Raw genomic sequence first — 21,299 nt, 5'->3', positions numbered from 1 at the left:
GCATCTTCCTTGTCTCCACGAAGGTCCAGTGACCAGACCTGTGGCCTATGTTCTAGGTATACCTGGTTTTATGGTTTTGTACAAAAGTGAAAGGAACCTTTCTGTTTCCTGTGCTCTCCCTATATGTATATATTTGATATTTATTTGTGCTTTTGGTCATGATTGCACGTTGGATTCATCTTCAGGGACCCGTTTATAATGAGAACTTCCTTTTTTCCTTTCCTGAGTCATAATTAACAATTTGAAGCCTTTCATTATATAGGTATAGAGAGTACTTTTTTAAAATTTTGGCTTGAAAAGGAAAAAAAGCGCTCTTCCTTCTTACCTTTGGATCTTGCCCACTCAGCAAGCTTTCCTTCAGTTTATTCCTGTTTGGAATGAAGATTTCAATGTGCCCTTCTGGAGGTCATTTCTCAGGGTGTCCTTTGGAGAGTTCTTTGTGGAAGGGAGCCACCAGCAAGCCACAGTACTTCTCAGAGCACACTGCGCATTTTGACCAGTGGTGTATAATTCAGTTCTTGAGGTTCTTGACGATTGATCCAGTGTCTGCCATCCATTTCATCAGAAAAGCTGTTCTCAACCTGAAGTCCTTGACCTCCTGGAGTAGTATGTGAGCTCGGGAGCTGGTCTCCCAAGCCTAACGACCTAACTATAGTAATGGAGCCTGTTGCTTTTGGATGGAATTAAATCAAATCAGTGGGGTAACAATCAGTATCTCCTGCTGATTAGAAGCTCTGCTACTTAATAAATGCAGCTCGGTTAATAGTCTTTCAAAACATAAGGTTTACTATGGCCATGAGGTGGGGAATAATAAAGAACACTTGATGGTGGCAAGGCTGGGAATTACTATTCTAGGCCAGCACTGTTCTGACTGTGGTCTGCAGAGCCCTAGGCCTCCTAAGTGGTGACTGGGCCCCCTGCAAGTCACCCACTTTGATTCATTTTTATGTATGGGTTTGTTTTTTTATTTATTTTATTTATTTATGTTTGGGTGCATAGGGTCTTCTTGCTGTGGGCTTTCTCTAGTTGCAACGAGCAGGGGCTACTCTTTGTTGCAGTGCGCAGGCTTCTCATTGCGGTGGCTTCTCTTGTTGCGGAGCACGGGCTCTAGGCATGCAGGCTTCAGTAGTCATGGCATGCGGGCTCAGTAGTTGTGGCTCGCAGGCTCTAGAGCGCAGGCTCAGTAGTTGTGGCACATGGGCTTAGTTGCTCCGCAGCATGTGGGATCTTCCTGGACCAGGGCTCGAACCCGTGTCCCCTGCATTGGCAGGCGGATTCTCAACCACTGTGCCACCAGGGGAGCCCATAGTGTGGGTTTTAATCTATAATAGCATTTGAACAAAAGGGTTACACTGCTGAAACAAAAGAAAACAAATCCTGCACCTTGTTACAATGGTCTGTCCTGTGTAAGTAATAAAGTGGGATTCAAGAGCAGAAGTTTTTAGCTTCCTCTATAAAGACAAATGAAAATCATGTCTAGAGGCTTTCTCCTGTCTTCCTCTTAGCTTGATCTGAAGCTTTTATTGTGCTCGGTGAAGGACCTCATGCTTCTCCACTCAGCTCTGTGAGGAGAGGGCGGATGAGTGTGTTATGTGTGTTTATCTATTAGATCCACCTTATCTATAGTCATCTACCGCAATGTAATTAACATCATTTGTATCCAGATACACCCCAACTAATCCTGAAGCATATTTTCTTCCATTTTAGCTTCTGGAAGTACGGAGGATTTAAACAACTCTACTGCTGTCCACAGCCCCTCGGTCAGTGGGACAAAGAGTGTCCATGTTGCTACCGTGTTCCCCGACGGTGTCCTAAAGATGCTCCAGTCTTTAGCCATCAGTCCAGGACCTCTAAATGAGACAGAGCGTTTCCCTGAGGACTCTGAAATGACCACAACTTCAGCATCAGTCCATTCTTCACACTCTGAGGCAGGGTGGAGAAGAAACAGTGGAGTAATCAGGAGCCCAGGGGATGGGGAACTCACTAAGCCATCCACAGAAAATGGAGTTGGCCTTACGTCCTCCAAGGTCTCATGGGAATTTTGGCAAAATGATTCCCCAAGTAAGTCTTTGATCTTTATTTAATTTATTACGGACATTTTTAACTTGTTGCATTTTCTCAAGGAATCACTTTAAGACCATTTGCAACCTTTAAAAAAAAAACAAACCACTGTGTTCTTGGATAACATCATCTCCTTTATCTGGTATACCACATTATCTCATTTTGATTTTCATCCTCATGACAATGTTGTGAAATTAGTCAAATAGGCGTCATTCCTCCTGCGTTCTTGTAGATGAGGAAACTGAGGCTCAGAGGGTTTAAGTAGTGAGTGCGTGGTCTTTAGCTCACTCGCCACAGAGTTGAGACCCCCGCCTTGAGGTCTCACTGCTGGTGCATCTTGTCACTCTGCAGTATCATCTTCAAAGTGAGAGCTGGCCCGCTCTTTAAAGCTAGCTTCAGTTATCTTCTGTACAGATCATCTTTACAAAGAAAATGTGCAGATATAAACATACTCCCTAAATTCATGGCTTTAGTGTACCCCCTATAGTTGATTTTTTGTTTGCTATACTTCAAAATTAGAATAATCTTTTTTTAAAAAATAAATATTTAGTTATTTGGCTGCACTGGGTCTTAGTTGCAGCATGTGAGATCTTCGTTGTGGTGTGCGGGATCTTTTTAGTTGCGGCATGCGGGATCTAGTTCCCTGACCAGGGATGGAACCCAGGCCCCCTGCACTGGGAGCACGGAGTCTTAACTGCTGGACCACCAGGGAAGTCCCCAAAATTAGTTTTATTAATAATAGAACTGTCTTAGAGAAATGCTCTAAGCACAGTATTTGGGCACATTGTATTTGATGGACATAACAGCATACTCACTGGCTCATAACACCCCATGTTTTGGGGGAAAGAGAATAAAACACTCAGGCCTATAAGTTACTCTGCTTTACATACTGTTTAAAAGCTCCTGTCTTCACCAATTTTTATTTTTAGTATTGATCTCTTACTGACACTGAAGAGTTTTGAAATAATTATTTAGAACCTGAAAATGCACGTCAGGTTACACGTATAGTAAATACTATACAAGGTCCTTGCAAAGGGCACCTTCTCCTAGGGAAGACTCGCGTCTCGGCTGTGGAGGGATCTCTCTTGCATCCGTGTGATGGCCTTTTCTCTCTGACACCTTTCAGCCTCCAGAGGACACCAACTCGCCAGCAGCACTGGTGCGGGGAGTGGCAGCTCCGTGTCTCAGACAGCGACTGTGTCTCGGTCAGTCCCGCCGGCAAGAGGTGGAGAGAGCACTGCTCGCTGGTTCTTGACCGACAGCGAGCCATTCTCAGATGCGACCGGAAGCTCCACTTCCCATCCTGAGGTTGTGAACGCTTCGGTTTTGACCCGGTTTTCAGCCTCCGCCCCACAGTCTCGAGGAAGTGACCCAGCGCCTGGTGAGAGGAGCTATTCCGAACCGGCCACCGAGTCCTTGTCTTCATCCTCCTCAGAAAGCCTGGGCTCCTCGGCACCACGCGGGGAGCGCTCCAGTGAGTCTCCGTTCACGGAACCGCACCCCGCGGACGGTGGAGGGGTGCCTGGGCTGCGATCTTCTGCCGCATTAATGAAATAGCTCCGTGGGCCCCTCATTATTCCCACGCCATCCTTCTAGCTGGTTGATACCGATATCCCCGTATATCCCCCAGTTTTTACGTTCCATCTCCAAGATGTTGCTGTTGCCACGTGCCCCTCCCACGCACAGCTCGGGGACTTCTCTGCCGTGTCCTTCCACCCCATATAGCGCCCCCCCCCCCGCCCGCCGCCGCCATACCCCCATGCCTGCCGCAATCACACAGCTTCTGGAAGGTGAAAGTATCAGCTTCTCGTGAGTGGTTGTTCACCCCAGGTCTGGGCTTTCATGGAGAGAAATTCTTTCACCGCCTTTTAAACAGCTTTATTGAGATATAATTCACATTCTATACAATTCACCCACTTAAAGTGTACAGTTCAGTGGGTTTCAGTATATTCACTAAGTTGGGCAACCATCACAACTGTGTAATGCCAGAACATTTTCATCACCCCAGAAAAGCTCTGAGCTCATCAGCAGTCTCTCCCCGTTCTCTGCTCTTCCCAGCCTCTGACATCCACTAATTTACTTTCTGTCTCTATGGACTTGCCTCCTCTAGACATTTCTTATACGTGGAATCGTACAGTATGTGGCCTTTTGTATTTTTCACTTAGCATCATGTTTTCGAGGTTCATCCACATTGCAGCATGTCAGTGCTTCGTTCCTTTGTATAGCCAAATACTATTCCATCACATGGATGCACCACATTTTGATTATGCTTTTATCCATTATTGGATGGGTGGGTTATTCCCACCCTCTGGCTATTATGAATAGTACTGTTGTGAACATTCAGGTACAAGTTTTTGTGTGCTCTTGGAATTGCCAGGTTATACGGTGGCTCTATTTCTGACCTTTGAGGGGCTGCCAAACTGCTTTCCAGAGTGACTGCACTGTTTTATATTCCCACCAGCAAAGTACGAGGGTTCCAGTTTCTTAACACCTTTACTACCACTTGTTATTGTCCAGCTTTTTTGATTCTAGCCATCTTAGTGGGTGTGAAGTGGTGTCTCAAGTGGTGTTGGTTTGCAGTTTTCCCAGCTGACTAATGATGGTGAGCATCTTTTCATGGGCTCATTGACCATTTGTATATCTTCTTTGGAAAAGTCTGTTCAGATCTTTGGATGGCTTTCAAATTGGGTTATTTGTCTTTCTTTAATTGCACTGTAAGAGTTCTTTGTACATTCTGGATACTCGTCCTTTATCAGAGATACGATTTGCAGACATTTGCTCCCATTCCGTGGGTTGTCTTTTCACTTCCTTGATGTTGGCATCTGCAGCACAAATTTTTTAATTTTGATGAAGTCCAATCTATCAATTGAGAAAACTTTTCCTTTTTTTTTTTTGCGGTACGCGGGCCTCTCACCGCCGTAGCCTCTCCCGTCGCGGAGCACAGGCTCCGGACACACAGGCCCAGCGGCCGTGGCTCACGGGCCCAGCCGCTCCGCGGCACGTGGGATCCTCCCGGACCAGGGCACGAACCCGCGCGTCCCCTGCCTCGGCAGGCGGACTCCCAACCACTGCGCCACCAGGGAAGCCCGAAAACTTTTCCTTTGATGATCCTTTTTAATAATGTTTTTGGAAAATATTTAAAAACAATTCTCAACAGCCTTATCAATGTAAATTGTATGCTGACTAAAGCAAAAATGCAGTAACTTATCATTTAAGCTTATAATAGATTTAAATTCTTACCTCTCCACCACTCATAATAGCAGCTCTTTTCCCCCCTATGAGTACCCTAATTGATGAGGAAAATTAACATTTATCACTACTGATGTGACGTGGAAAAGCGTAGGCTGTATCGTAAAGAATACCACATGTATGGGTGGAGGCTCTTTGTGCTCTTTTATGTCTGTGAATGGAAAACACACACTCTGTCTCCTAAACACAAGGAATCCTTTCCGCCCTACCCCTGTGGCGCTCTGAATTTTTGCCATCCCAGACCAGGAGCTCATGTCCCATAGCCTTTCCCTCTTCTGTCTCTTCACTACCCTGCACTCTGCAGTGAGGGCGCAGTTGATTGGTGTGGAAGACGTGATCTCAGTGTGAGTGGACCTTGGGGTTCGGTTCTAAAGCACCAGATAAGGAACAGCTTCATTCCTGAAGCCACCTCACCCAGGGTTAACAATGCTTTCTCCCTTTTCCTCTGAAGAGCCCACAGCTGACCGATTCTGCCATCCAGCTTTCAGAGTTCTTGGTTCGTTCCTTTTTCTGGGTTCAGATGCAGCCCCTCTGTTTCAGGGCATGACTTTCCCCTGTGTTAAGTCTGTCCGCCTGACAGGGTTGTTGGCCTAAGTCTTGTGTAACGGAGCCTCGACCATCATTGTCCGTCCCAGCCCTGTCCTCTTTGCCAGGGAGATTTTTCTCGGGTACACTCAACTCTCCAGCCTCTCCTGGTGGACTTTCTGTGGGTCTCTTAAGTCCTGCTGCCTGGGTCAGATCACATCTGTGACTGGGTCCTGGCTTTCTCAGTGCTGCCCCAGGTCACTCTGTGTCCCTGTCCCCATTCCTGTCTGTCAGTTAATGCAAACCTATCATGAAGAGAACCTACACTCAGCTTTGTATCCATTTTCCACCAAGGTTGGTCCATGGGGTGTCAAGGGCTAGACTGGTCTGGGAATAAGAATAAGAATCAGAAAAGAGCCTGCTTGTCTCATTAGATCCAGATATGTACGCCAAGAAGAATTGGACCTCATTTCCATCATTTCTGAAAAGAAGGATTTATTTGATAATATAATAATCTAAGGTTCTTTAAGTTTATAGCATAAAACATATACCCAAGAAAGGAGGAAAAGGATACTTATTCATGTGTCACCTGTCCCTGTTCCATCCCTACCAAGGAAATAAAACATATACATTAAAAAACAAAAAACAAAAAACCAAGCCCACCCGTAACCTCTGACCACAATGCCATTTCTCACTGATGTGCTAGGGTGAAGAGCTACACTATAGAATGACGGACAGTATAGAACAACAGGCCCTGTGTCGGTCATGTATCGCTGGTCCTACCAGGAGGTAAAAACCTTCCAGGTGATACTGGCCTCCCTCCCAGACCTTGTCGGGTCTAAAGCCCCAGCAGGGTTGTTAGTCTTTTGCCCACTGTTCACCTCTCCCGCTGCCACCACCGATTTCCCTGACATAAACACTATTTATTATGTATCACCGAGCAGAAATACCGTATCAGTCCTGTTCACTAACTAATAAACGTTCCCATAAATCCAAGCCACCTGAACAGCAACGCTGACCCCCCGCACTGCTTCCTGAGGTTTCAGTCACCGGTGCCTTTGCAAGAACAGCACACAGCTTGGGTTTTCACCGTGTCAGTTTCAAATAAAAACACTGAGAAAGCCTAGGGAAGCGTCTGGCTGACACAGCCCAGCTCTACCCCCCCGGAGTGACCGGCCCTCCCCTTTTTGGCCCTCTCGCAGCCACCGAAGACAGTCCTGAGCTGGCCGTCAGTTCCGAAGTGGAGGAGGGGACGCCCGGAGGCCGCGCTCACAGCCCGCACACCTGGGCTACTTTCACTGGAGTCGGAGAGCGCACGCTGCGATCTCTCACCAACGGCAGCACGACTCCTGGGGATGTGGAGCGCTCAGCGGCGACGCCCAGAGACGCGGAGCGCCCCACTCAGCGGGGGAACGTGACGGCGACCTGGGATGCCCGCTCGGTCTCGGGTTCACTGGCAGCCTCGCGAGTGCTCGGAGGTGATGGGCAGGATCTCTTGCCGCGTTCCCTCAGCTCAGGTGTCAATTTGCTCGTGATCCTAGAGTGATCGAGTTCGCTGTCAACCCAGAAAGTGCCTTACCGGCTCCCTGTGAAGAGCACTTTCCGGGTTCCCCCACCTCCCCAACACTTGCCCCGGGCATTTGCGGTGCTGTCTGCCAGGATGCTTGCAATAAAGAAACCTGGCCATGTTGTGGCTTAGGCCAGTCTCCTGGGAAAGAAATATCTCATTGTACAGAATGGAAAGTTGGGAGGGTTTTCCTTTTTCCACTTAGGCATAACAATTGTTCTATTTGGGGTCTTAAGAGCTTTTCAGATACTAATTTGCTTTCATCAAAAAAGGCCTGTGGAAGGAATTTGGACCTGTTCCCTATTCTTCGGCCCCTGGCCCCGCTTCTCTTTCATGACCATTTCCCCTGCTGCCGCCGTGCTCCTCACAGGAGGGCAGGTCCGCTCACTGCAGACTCAAACCCTGCCTGCCTCCCCGTACTGTCTCTATCCAGAGAAAGTGTGTCAGCCCCCAGGCGTTCATGGGTGGGACACTGAAGGTCTGTCTCATAGTGCAGGCTCACAGATGTCTGTTTAGTTGACCTCACTTTGGTTTTTCCCTTTGCAGTCACTGGAATGAGCTACGATGCAGTGAGTGGTACACGCCCTGAACACGGGACGTCCAGTGACTACACAGACCACACCTACGTTTCAGCTCCTTTCACCAAAGGGGAACGGGCACTGCTGTCCATTGCGGACCACAGTTCATCCTTGGACGTAAGGGAGAGTTCCACCTCTTCCGTTAAGATCTCAAGCTCTTTGCATTCAGACTCTTCTTCCTCCTCTCAGGCTCAGGCAGAGAGAAGCGACGTCTCCTCCCACGATGGGGAATACGCTCAGTCTTCCACTGAGGCACTAGTTCTGCGCACGGCCAGCCCTCCATCCCGCACACCCGCCGTTAGTATGCTGACCACTCTGGTTCTTCTGGACACCGATGCTGAATCCGTTGGCAATACATCATCGTCTTCTTCGTCAGGGCCCCCCTTGCCCCAGCCCTCAGTGTCACAGTCCTACCGGTTGTCCTCGTCAACCTTGCCATCGACCAGGGCCTCCACTCACCCACTGCAGTCCGCCCCTGATGTGCCCACACCTTTGTCTTCCTCGCCACCACCCTCACTAGTATCCCTGACAGCATCTGCCCCTGTCTCGCCGTCTGTCTCACAGACAATCCTCCCACCTTCATCCTCTACCCTGGTCCTGCCCAAGGCAAGGGACACTCCTGTGACTTCAGCCTGGACGTCGATAATGGCATCATCCGTGGCAATGCTCCCCAGCAGTCAAACGGCAGGTCCTAAGAACCAGAGCAGCCCACACCTTGGGAAGCTCGTTACGGAATCAAAGCCACAGAGCCTGGAGACTCTGCCTGTGGAGGCCACGGAAACTGTAACAGTGAGGTCTCCTCTGGGGATCCCTTCGCCCCTGGCCTTAACGGAGTCCTCCACTGAGCAAACCCTTCCAGCCACGAGCACCAGCTTAGCCCAGACGTCTCCAGCTTTGGTAGCTACCACTCTCCAGACCTCTCATCCCCGTGTGCCCAGCCCCCAACCCCCGTCAAGCACAGCATCTCTGACGGGTGGTCCTACAACAGTACAGACAGTGGCCGGAAAACAGCTCCCGCCAACCAGTCCTGAAATTCTAGTGGTACGCATCTCCACAGAAGGTGCTGTCACCACAGAAAGGAACCCAGTGAATAGAGATGCTGCCACCGGATCGATCGCCCTGACCAATGTTCCCACATCAGCAAAAGAATGGACCACGGGGCTTGCCCCTACAGAAGAGCACAGCCTGGCTTCACATTTCCTCAGAACATCTCCTTCCCCCCAAAGCACACCTGTGTCTACAGCTAAGGTGTTGACATCTACATCGACCACCCTCACTGCTCAGAGCAGCACCCAGTCATCCACAGCACCGTCATCTCCAGCCTCAGGTAGGACACAATCGCACAAGCACACTGAGGCTGCACGGGGCTCGGGGTGGCCGGTATCCGCCATAGGACAGTGTCTGCTTTGTGATCTCAGATGCTTTCTGTTGGAGCACTTAAATCAGAAAGGAATGTCACGGTGACAGTCTTCTCACCCCTGAGTTTCAGAATTCTTCCCGGAGAAAGAGGAGCGGATACCGTTGGCCATGTGTGACATCAGTAGTGCCATTGTAACTTGTAATGCCCCGTAATTGGAAGAGCTTTTCAAGCATGGCTTTAACTCTAGCAAAGCCAGAGTGGGGTAGTGAAGCAGGATTGAAGGGTGGAAAACTGGAGTCAAGAAGCTTTAGGTGGCCTGTCTGAGACACAGAGTGAGCAGGTGCCTGCTCCCAGATCAGAGCCACGAGCTTCTGAGCTAGTCAGCCAGCCCCCCAGTCACCGGGGAAACTTCTCTTGATCCAGGGGAGCCCAGGCTCCTTTGTCTCCCTAAGATTATGATGTCAGTGGATAAATGTGGGTGGAGAGATGTGTCCAGTGAGAGGATGGTGAGCTAACCTTTCCCATAGTGACTGTGTGACATTGCACCTGAGGTTATATATCTTTATATCCATGTAGAAGTTGCTGGGACAAGGGAAATAAAGCCATCCACATGATTCTTTATCACTTAAGGAAAGGTAGAAGGAAGTAGGATGATACCTCCTTTGATGTCAGGGTCAAAATTTGCTGGATATTTAGCTTGTCCAGACTCAGGAAAGGAAACCTGCTGTTGGTGAAGGGGTGAAATGGGAACTGAAGGGAGGAGGGAAGAAGGGAAGGGAGTTAGAAGCAGAGTTCCAACCAGGCAGCCATCATCCGGCTCGTGGCTGGAGGGCCGTGGACCCCACGCAGCCCCGCAGAGCCCTGATGCATTGGTGCCCCCTTCGTGCCAGTGGTCCGAGCCTTGCTGGGAAATGGAAGCTGGCTCCTTCTTCTGGCAAGTTTGGGATCCCTGCTTCAGGACTCACAGGCTTCACTTCCAGATGCCAAATATATTCCAATACCAGGTAGAACATAATTCACAAGTGTCCCTTAAAGCCAATTATAGCCATTTCAGTGATAACTGTAGGTGAGTATTAGGAACATTGTTACTGGCTGTTGCTATGTCTTTTGTGACAGAGTCCATGGGTGCAGTGTTTGTACATACGGGTGCTATGCTCATGCAGGTGGTCTTGGGTAGATATGAAGTAGCAACGAGGAGCCGGGACGCCATCTTCAGGTTTAGCCCATTTGTCTCCAGGGTTATTCTGGAGTAAGCACTCTTGACTTCTGCCTTCTCTTTCTCATTCTACCACTGACTTTTCTCCTCGGAGATGATTTTTCTCCTTCTGTTATGAGTTTTGGCTTTTCTAAATGTGCGTCAGAAACCTTTACTAGGCAGTTATTGTATAACTGTAGCACGACAAGGCCAGTTATACAGACCCAAACAGAGAGTGTGGTCACTGCACCTGGGAGCTGGGAGTCCAAGAGTTCAGTGGAGCTTGTGCATCGCCAGGGCCTGGATGAATGAGACGGGCTCACGGTCACACCGCGTAAAGAGAGGGTGTCGTAGTGTTCACCTGCAGGCATTGTTCTGAAGGATGGCACGTTATGTGGAGGCCCAGTTACAGTGCGAGACCTTTAGAAAAGAGAAAACTTGGAGCAGGGAGGATGGTTGATCAGGCGTCATTTTCTCCTTAATGTGTGTTTTAAATTGGCATTGATTCAAGTAGAATTTGTTAAGTATCCCGAGGCAATGTAATCGTCATTCCCGAGCCGAGGGACCTGTACGCAGTATTTGGATTTGAACCAGCTCCTGCATTTAGGGATCCAACGGTCTAACACGTGTGTATGTACACAGCTAGTGCCAGCATCCAGTCCCAATACATCCCCTCTGCACCTCTGGGAACCCATTCTATTGCATAGTGTGGCCTTTCAGGGCAAGTACACAGAAATAAGCAAGAATCAAATATTAGCTGGGAGAATTAAATATTTACCTAGCACTGCCCTCACCTTTCCTGTGTGATTAAGTGCATTATATCTGAAATGTGTTTGCAGTTAACAGCTGTGCCGCTAACCCTTGTCTTCATGATGGGAAATGCGTCGTGGACCCCACCAGCCGTGGGTACCAGTGTGTGTGCTCACCTTCCTGGCAAGGAGATGACTGCAACATGGGTAAGAGGAAAAGTCACCTGCAGTGGTCTACAATACAGTATCACATTGAGATAGGCAGTAAACTCCCTTTTCCTCCAAAACATAGGGGAGTAAGAGTTTAAGATTCATACCCTGCTTACTTGAGAATTAGCATGCTTATGTGTTGTCTGCAGAGCAACGTCGGACAATAACATCGACGAGCCTCCGCGACCTGGCTCCCTTATGCGGGCTCCCTACATCCCTGCCACGCTGGACCACCCACCACTCCCTGAAAACCCCTACACTTTCCTGCTCCTGACCTTCACTGTGCTGGTGCCCCAGCCTAGAATCCCCCTACCCACATCTGCTGATTAAAATTCTTCCAGTCTTAGGCCAGATGTTATTTGAAATAGTCCTTAATTCTCCCTTCCATCAAAATCATTACTTTCTCTTTACTTTCAAATCCTGCCTTATATTTATAGTTAGTTGTACTCAAGGCTGCCCCCACCCTCAGTAGACTGGTAGCGCCTTGAGAACAAGGGTAGTGCCCACTCGTTTCCAGGCCCCATCACACCCAGTGCCATTTGGCCCTTAGAAGTGCCCCTTGTACTGGATTATGATGGTGCTGCCTGCTGCAGTTTCACTGTGACCTTGTGTTCCCTTCTCCGCAGATGTGAATGAGTGCCTCTCAAACCCCTGCCCACCCCTGGCCATGTGCAACAATACTCAGGGATCCTTCACCTGCAGATGCCCAGTGGGGTACCAGCTGGAAAGAGGGATATGCAATTTGGGTAAGAGAGTTTGTCTATCTTGGAATTTTCTCTGCACCACAGTGTACTTTGCAAAATAACATTTATTGTTTTTCTCCCTAATCAAAATCAATCTTTGCCCAAGGAATAACTTTAAGGAATATAGAAGGGAGTGGAAGACACTGCCTGTTATTCCACCACTCAGAGATGTAGCACCTTATTTGCAGTCTTTTTTAGTGTGTATTATATTTTGATATAGTTGAAGTCATATGGTATTTGTACAAACTTTATACCTTAAACATTTTTCCATGTTATTAAAACTATTATACAAACTTTGTAATGACTGCATAAATATGCCATCATTTGTGCATAACACTATTTGCTTAACCATTCCACCCTATGGTTAGGGGGAAAAAGAATCAAAAGAATATTCTAACCAAAGAGTTAAAAAAAAAAATTTAGGGAGAGAAAAAAGAGAATAAAACCCTGATTATCCTACCACATTCACACATTCTTTTCATTTTTAAAAACGATCTTCGTGGGCTTCCCTGGTGGCGCAGTGGTTAAGAATCCACCTGCCAGTGCAGGGGACAGGGGTTCGAGCCCTGGGCCAGGAAGATCCCACAGGCCACGGAGCAACTAAGCCCGTGCGCCACAACTACTTAGCCTGCGCTCTAGAGCCCACGAGCCACAACTACTGAAGCCCACGTGCCTAGAGCCCGTGCTCCGCAACAAGAGAAGCCACCGCAGTGAGAAGCCTGCGCACGGCAACGAAGACCCAACTCAGCCAAAAATAAATAAATTTTTAAAAAAAGATCTTCATGTTCATGTCCACAGACAAGATACAGTTTTTACAAAGCTACTGCCATAATTGTATCATACAATTTGTCACATTTTGATCCCGAATTTAATATTTTATGAAGCTGGTTGGTTTTAGATATAATCTCCATTTTACAGGTTAAAAAGCAAACAACCCAAATGAAAACTAAGGCCCTGACAAAGTACTAAATGGCCCAGCTTGTACAACCACTTGATGAGACGCCAGGTTTGCAGCCCACAGTCCTTCCATCACACAGTGCTGTGTTCGCCCTGGGAGCTTTCTTGCACACAGCCTGTGTAATCTGAGTTAGAGCGCCGAGGTCAATGAAGAACTTGAAGAAATTACAAGTGAGGAAGATAGAGTTATCTAAGCTGGATAGGGAGCTGGTGGGTACAGTGACTCAACTTGGAATCAACTTATATTGCCCAGTGTCATACTCAACACAGAGATAAGTGCTCAGTAAATGTGTTTTTGAGAGAGCAAATGTCTGTGTCCTTTGAAAGTGTTGTTTGCATGACTTGCATTGCCCATAGGCTAAGGGGAATAATCAGAGTTTTTAAGAAGGTGGTGTCAAATGACAAAACTATAACAATTTGGTAATGAGTTTGATGTCCTTTACTCAAGGGAAAGCAGTCCATGGACTGGGGAAGTACAGGGTCTCTCTCACAAGCAGTGGAAGGAACACTCTTTCTGAGCCACTTTGGGCAAGAGTGAGTTTTATAGCGCGTAGAAGCAGCAACGCGGACACAGGGCATGATTGGCTGGGGTTGCATATCTGACCTTTTTTAGAAAGATCAAGGAACAAGGAAATAAGTATAGAGCCCAGAGTTGTCTTCGCTGTTGGGGATTGGCTGACTGATATGCTGCATTACTGGCCAAGGGGAGCGTTTACAGGAACTCTAAAGTTTGACTTGCTGACGTGGCACCCCCGGCAGGTGCAGCTCCATCTTGGGGCTAGAAATGTATTTCAATAGTTGGTACCCTACTAAAATAATGGTAGAATTTAGAAAATTGTTTAAAATACAAGGATCAAGTCAAAGCGTTATTTTTAAGGAAGAAAAATCTGGGAATATAGACATCAGTCAAAGTCGAGAAGTCCTCATATTCTAATAGATGATTTGCAGTTGGGTCACCTATTCCATTTAGCTACACCCTGTAAGAAATCAGCAAGTTTTCAGTTTTAGAATGGAGATGATGGAAATGATTTTATCTTGAAACAGTATGGAAAGTACACTTGCCAGGGACTCAAATGCCAGGCTTCCAGCTCCATGTCCAGCACCTACAGCACACTGACCCCTGAGCATCAGTTTCGTCATCTGTAAAATCAGATTACCACCTGCTCTGCTTCCCACTCAGGGTTATTATGAAGATCAAATAAATAATATATTTGAGCAAGCTTGGAAAATGGTAGGGGTCTCCAGATGGGAGGTATCCTTTGACATTAGTCTTCTAATCTCTTGGACCAGAGCTGAAAGCAATGAAAATGATAAACTACTTTGAATATAAAGCAATAATTTTGGATCTTTAAAAAGTCATTTAGATAACCTGTGTAGATCAACAGTTAAAAATCGCCCTAAAGCCAGATGATGTAACTGCAGCGTGAAAATGGGAATGTGTCTGGGAGAGGGCGGGGCTGGGGGGACACTGCAGTGCCTTATTCGTATTCACACAGATGCAGAGGCCACATTTACTGTCCTGGTTCAGAAGAGATCTGTGTACCTGATGCTTACCATATGTATGTTTCTGCACAGAGTCTGGGCACAGACCTAGACCTGTGAGATGGGAGGACGAAGGGGTGGGGTGACTGTTCTGGAAGCCTGTGTGTGGAGGGTCCCACAGGCACCATGCATCAGGAGGAGAGCCACTTATTGTGTTAACAATCATCTTTCCCTTTTCAAGTCATTTAGCTTCATTGTTCATAAACACCAGTGGAATATGCAAATTAGAGCATGCTGAAGCTCTTTCATTTGGCCAGGAATGTTTTCAAAGAGCTCCCTGCTTCTCAGAAAGAGTCCTAAGCAGCTGGCTTCACTGAACTGTAGAACAAGCAAAAAGATGTTAAATAAGGATTAAGGGCTTTAGACAGTAAGTATAAGATGTTAAATGTTTTCCCTGGCTCATCTGTGGGCCTTTCTCTTAATTCAACAGGCAAGCTTTCTATGAAAGAGCAGCTTCATGTGTTTCTGTGTTTGGGTTTATTTATATTTTTTTCTTGTCCAGAGGGAAAGATAAGAATTTAATCTAAAGGAAGATAAGAGCCAGATATAAAGCAGGCTGTCCTAATTTTTTTTTTTTTTTTTTTTTTTTTTTTTTTGCGGTACGCTGCCCTCTCACTGTTGTGGCCTCTCCCGCTGCGGAGCGCAGGCTCTGGATGCGCAGGCTCAGTGGCCATGGCTCACGGGCCCAGCCGCTCCGCGGCACGTGGGATCTTCCCGGACCGGGGCGCAAACCCGCGTCCCCTGCATCGGCAGGCGGACTCTCAACCACTGCGCCACCAGGGAAGCCCTGTCCTAATTTTTTGCCTGCCCATTTGTAAGTTCTGTCACCCTCAGGCCCAATCAGCACAAATTGATGTTAACTAGAATTTTATTTTATGAGTGAAATGGGCCCTGAAAATGGGGCTATTTTCTTTCATGTCTGAACCCAACAGTATCTTGAATATGGGTTGTTTTCATTGTATGGCTTGTAGTCATGGAGTCTGGCAGCCCCCTGAGTGGAGTCCTGCTACAGATGTTTGACACCTTTCTCTGTAGCCACTTGGTTGTCCTTAGACTATGAGATTCCTCACGGGGCAGGGGGTTTAGGGGGGAAAGAAGAACTTGGAAGATGGACACACGTGACGTTAAATGTTAATTTTGGCCCTTGGGAGCTGGGTGATCTTGGGAAGTAACCTGGCTTCTGGAAGCCTCTTTTATCAATGATAGAGCAGGCATTTCCTCTGAGCAAGAGGCATGGGGAATGGATGGAGGTGACTCTCATGAGAAGAGGAAACCAGAGCACGCCCTTGAAGTGGAGGGCTAACTTGGTAAAAGACCTAGAGAGAAAGAGCTTTCCTCCATCCAAAGCTTTATAGGGGCCCACGAGCATTTGTTTTTCCAACCCCACGTCTCCCTCCCCTCTTCCTGGAAGTGTGTTCTTTAGACCAGCTCATCTCTCTTCTCTGTTACAGCTTCACTGAGCATCTAAGATGTGGGAGGCCACTGGAGAGACGAGGGAAGCTCACTCTCTCAGAGCCCTCACACATATGCAAAAGGCTCTTTGGAGCCTCTCACCCAAAGGTCTGCTCAGACTGAGTCTTCAGCTCAGCTCAGTAGGTGCTCCCATTGCTAGAGGAGCCCCGAAGAGGGAGGAGTGGTCTCCACCCTCCAGGAGAAAGAAATGCACAGAGAGCATCCTGGGAGGTGGAGGAAAGTTGGGTGCCTTGAGATTTACAGACACTCAGCCATGCGTAGGTGGACCTTGTGAGGTCTAACAGGTTACGTTTTCATTTTCAGTTAGAACCTTCGTGACAGAGTTTAAATTGAAGAAAATATTTCTTAATACCACCGTGGAAAAACATTCAGACCTCCGTGAAGTTGAAAATGAGATCACCAAAACGGTAGGTTTCCCAAAAGGCATCTTCCTGCTAGTCCTTTGTTTCTAGAACAGATTTTATTCAGAATCGGGAACATCCTGGGGATCAGCTGTATCTCCTGGGCTGTTCATTTCTGTTATATTTGGAAGGTGAACTTTAGGGTAAAATTAAAGGCCTTTCAGAAGTAGAAGGGAGGTGTTGAGAACCAGTGATGCCTGTAGAAACATTTCTTCTAATGTGTCTTCCCGTGCAGCCTTTATCGGTGCCTTGGCATTTCTTTTCCATGTTCAGACTCATAGTTACAGACATTTAGGTGACATGCACCAATAAGAGCTGTTGGTGAAGTGGAAATACCCAGAAAATCCTACTGTCCCATCTGCTGTTGACATGCTGTGTGATTTTTCTGTCTGTGTTTTGGAACCTGGAGAGAATGATGCTTTTTTCTCAAGGGAATGCCAAAGGTGGAACAGTTAATCCTATTACCCAGGGTTGAGAATTCACTGAGTAGATTATCTAGGGGCCTTTGATTCTTCTTCTTTCCCTCCTTGCCTGTTTTTTGTCAGGAAAAAGACAAGAAAGAAAAAAAGAAAAATGGAGAGGAAAGAAGAAGAGATAGAAATGAAGCTCAGATAGTAAATGTTGCCTCTCAGCTGCTACCGTAGTCTAAGATTTGGTGTTCAGAAAATTGAAATTTGCCATTAAAATAAGTTTTAGAGATTGATTTCTGATTTTAATTTTACTTGTTCTTTATGGGTAAGAGTATATTAGCCAAAACCTATAGGATTTTATGGGACCATGGGTTTTATTTGTGTAAAATGTAGATTCCAATTCCATTTCTGTATCTACTGAGCATCTACTCTGTGACAGGCACTTTACCAGATGCGTCACTCCTATAAGAGGTATTGCCAACACTTTTACAGAGGGAAAAGTGGCAGGTTCTGGGAGTTAGTGACATTGCCTGAGTTTACACAGAGCAGGTGCAAAGTTAGAGACCACTCTCACTTCTGACACCAATTGCGAGTTTGGGGGTCCCCAAGAAACACTCAGTTTTGATAATGCACTAGAAGGACTCACAGATCTCACTGAAAGCTATTATACTTGTGGTTACGGTTTATTACAGTGAAAAGATCCAGGTTACAGTCAGCTAAGGGAAGAGATGCATGGGGCAGAGTCCAGGAGGGATTCAAATTCGGTGCTTCCAGTCGTCGTCTCCCCATGGGGTCATGGACAGGGTTAACTCCTCTCAGCAATGATGTGTACAGTATTCATAGAGTATCACCAACCAGGGAGACTCACCTGAGCCTTGGTGTCTAGAGCCAAAACACAGATAGTCAACTGCCCATATGGCTGACCTCAGTCTCCAGCCCCTCTGGAGAGGTAACCCTTTGGGTTACCCTTTGTAACCCCAATCCCTACCATAAATCACACTGTTAGATTATCTGGAGCAGCCCAGGGTCTCCAGGTAAACAAAGGCAGGACATTCCAAAGGCTTAGAAATTACCTCCCAGGAGTCAAGGGCCAGACCTCTCTTTGAGTAAGGTCAAATTCTTTACTATATGACAGGGTTTTACGTCTACTAACCCTATACCTGGTGTTCTTGGCACTGCACCACAGCTGCCTCTTAGTTCGGGTGTAGGTCAATATTTCCTTCTAAGATAGTACAGAGGCTGAGAAACTTGTGCAGAGGTACAGTCCTTCCCATTACACGGTGCTCAGTGACTTATCTGATTTGCTAATTTTTACCCAGTATCAACATATAATTTATTAGTGATGTGACATCCCCACCCCCAAGATATAGTGAAGATTTGGCTATGACTAGAGAAGATTTAGGCTATGACTCAAGTAGTCTTTCCCAAGGTGCCGTTCTGTTCTGAAATGTGCTATTTCAGTTTTTTCCTGGGAAAAAAAATTTTAAGTAATAATAATAATAAATCATTACCTTGTGAATATAAAGTAATGTCATACAAAGCCAAAAAAAGGTTTGATAGCATCCTGTGTTTGAATCCATCTTGTGAAGGGTGAGATGTGTCTGACACACAGGCTTTGAAGACAGGTGGGTTGCATTGGTCAAGGTATTGAGACCCTCTGCTGCATAAAAGGAATCCCCAGCCCCTACTGTCGGTGGGGGTGGTGGGGGGAGTGGAGAAGCAGGCATGGTACTTCATGCCCCACAGGGATTTTCTGCTCTTTCCGAGAGCACAAGGCAAACACAGGGAGAGTCGCTCTTAATTTGCTCTCAACAAAAGGGCTCTTGACCCATGTAATGTAATTTCCTATGGAGAGCCTTATTGAAGAGGACCTATCTGTGAGTTAGGTCAACTCATTGTAGATTATGAGGGGTCTGTGTCAGGCCTGCCAGACCTGGGGTAGCTGAAAGGAACCCAGCCTTTTCAGCGAGGCTTGTTCACTATGCAAAGTCCAAATAAACAGTTGTCTCTGAGGTTTTTGAAACCCTGGGTCTTAGAAGAGGTCTGCTCCTTTGAAGATGTTTTGCATCCAAGGGTGCTGTTCTGAACATCATTTCCTGCCAAGATTGTCCCCACTGATTTACTGTCTGCTTCTCTCCCTTTGTACTCATGGAACAACAGAACAAGAGCAGAAAGGCATTTAAGAAAGGAACAAAAAAGACACCACTCCTGCGTAAGGCTGCCTGCTGACAACTTGATGGCTGGAAAACGCCTATTTGATCCTGAAAATAGGAAATTCGTTCTAGGTTTAAGGCTTTTGTTTGACTCACAGTTAACGATAAACCTGTTCTTCTTTCAGTTAAATGTGTGTTTTTCAACATTACCTGGTTATACCCGATCCACAGCTCATGCTTCTAGGTAAGTAACAGGATTATATTCGTTTGTGAACCAGTCTATAGAAAGGGGAGGATGTTCTAACATGGGTGATGGCAACAAAACTGGGCCTTGTTTTGATTGGGCCATAGGTTGATCCAGGGCCAAGGTCACTGGAACTTCATGCTCTCCCAGGCCATCACTGGAGAATGGGGAGGACACTCATTTTCCAAAAGCCCTGGGGCCCACATGTCATTTTAGGACAATTAAAACCTACATATTTTGCCTGTAGGGAGCCCAGTGCGGTGGTGATGTCACTGCAAACCACCTTTTCCCTGGCCTCCAACGTGACGCTGTTCGACCTGGCCGATGGGATGCAGAAATGTGTCAACTGCTGCAGGGCCTCTGCTGAGATCTGCCAGCTCTTGGGTTCTCAGAGGCGGATCTTTAGAGGTAAGAGGCCCTCTGGGAGGACCCTACTCATTCAGTTAGTCACAGACCGAGGGTAGACGTGTAAGGCATTCAGGGCTCAGGTCCAAGAAACTTGTCACAGAACCAGCCTGAAATGGGCGTTAAGCACAAGGCCTTTGTGCATCTTTGTGTACACATGCACAGACACACACACATACATACGCGCACGTGCACGCACACACACACACACACACACACACACACACACACAGTCCTGTACACCCAGCCTTGAAGGCCCCCAGTCCTTGGCATACTGTTTCTATTTCTTCTATCCAGCATTAGTATTGGAAGGGATGTAGGAGCTGATGTAATGGAGCAAAAACCACTCTTCTTTCCCTTGAAAGGTTCCTCTTCTCTCTGGGGAGACAGAAATTCACACACAGAATGTACATGCTTGTCAATGACTCCAGACCTTCATCTTGACATACCATTAGGTTAAAAAAAAAAGCATGTACAGAATCACCCGTCTTTCTGTGTATTTGTTTGGAAATTCTATTTGCACAGAAACAAGACTAGAAGATTAGAGGGCAAACTGCTCACCGTCCATGATTTCTCTTTTCTTGTTCTTTATCTGTTTTTGTTGAAAGCTTCTACAGTGCATCTGATGTGAGGCAGCTGAAGAAAGGGATTAGAAACAAGTTTGGAAGGCAAATTTGGGTCTTGGAGGGGAGGTTTTGCCTCTGGGATGGGAAAACTCTGCTGGAATCAAAAGTGCTTCCTCATGCAGGGGGGCTTGCCCCTGCTGTGTCTCATAAGTGGTCAGAGCTGGCTCTGGTTCGCTCATTTTACTACACATAGGACTGGTGAGGGATGCAGAGTCGGAGGGAAGCTCCCCATCTGGTGCCCAGATGCTAGACTAAGTTGTAGGTAGCAGGTTTGGTGCTCTGCCTGCTGGAGATCCAGGACGTTCCCGATGAGCCAGAGCTTTGTAGGAGCAGGTCTGGAGCGCCCTCCTTATGGACTGTGCATTACAGACCTGGCAGTTAACCTTTTGCTCAGGGATAAATGCTAGAGCTTTGCCCATTTAAGGGCTATTCACTTGAAAAAAAAAAAAAAAAAGAGAGAGAGAGAGAGAGCTAAGCATTTTGGAGTTGAAGTTGCTATCATTCAGCTTCATTGGGGAATTGGTTAAAAAGTTCCTGCCCCATCACACGGTACTCTGCTTTGATTTTAGTTTCTTTCTCTTGCCAGTGATTTAAAGGTTCCAATTTTTCCTCCCCAGAAAGTAGGAAGGGGACCTTGCAGTTCACTAAACACGTGTGGAATACATGCTACGTGGTCAGCATTATATTAGGTTACTTTTTTTGTCCTTAGTAAACGTATTTCATGTTTTGCAAATCAAGTGGCAAGATATTTGGATTTGTAAGGGCCCTGCCCACTCTCTGGCCCCCATTCTTCCAACTGCTCAGATGTAGCTTACGGGAAAGCTCCTGTCTTCCTTGCCAAGGTCCCTTTT

General features: G+C 46.9%; 1 protein-coding gene across 6 annotated transcripts in view; it reads left to right on the top strand.

Annotated features, from left to right (window-relative positions):
• The window catches only part of HEG1 (heart development protein with EGF like domains 1), an 83,177-nt gene that overhangs the window by 31,111 nt on the left and 30,767 nt on the right, over positions 1-21,299 (top strand). For 2 of the 6 annotated variants that reach the window (XM_089910611.1, XM_022567613.3), the window contains 9 exons: positions 1,708-2,061; positions 3,188-3,535; positions 7,038-7,352; positions 7,949-9,307; positions 11,375-11,491; positions 12,121-12,240; positions 16,513-16,616; positions 19,359-19,417; positions 19,665-19,825. In XM_089910611.1, the coding sequence (XP_089766737.1) occupies positions 1,708-2,061; positions 3,188-3,535; positions 7,038-7,352; positions 7,949-9,307; positions 11,375-11,491; positions 12,121-12,240; positions 16,513-16,616; positions 19,359-19,417; positions 19,665-19,825 (2,937 nt within the window). Of the gene's footprint in view, positions 1-1,707; positions 2,062-3,187; positions 3,536-7,037; positions 7,353-7,948; positions 9,308-11,374; positions 11,492-12,120; positions 12,241-16,512; positions 16,617-19,180; positions 19,338-19,358; positions 19,418-19,664; positions 19,826-21,299 lie in introns of those variants that run through there. The other 4 variants (XM_089910612.1, XM_022567621.3, XM_089910610.1 and 1 more) reach the window with 3 other exon arrangements.

Source organism: Delphinapterus leucas, chromosome 4 (genome assembly GCF_059928025.1).
Source record: "Delphinapterus leucas isolate spDelLeu-1000000601 "Yukka" chromosome 4, BTC_Dleu_Yukka2, whole genome shotgun sequence".
In the NCBI taxonomy this organism is placed as follows: domain Eukaryota; kingdom Metazoa; phylum Chordata; class Mammalia; order Artiodactyla; family Monodontidae; genus Delphinapterus; species Delphinapterus leucas.
This window is presented reverse-complemented; position numbering and strand designations above follow the sequence as displayed.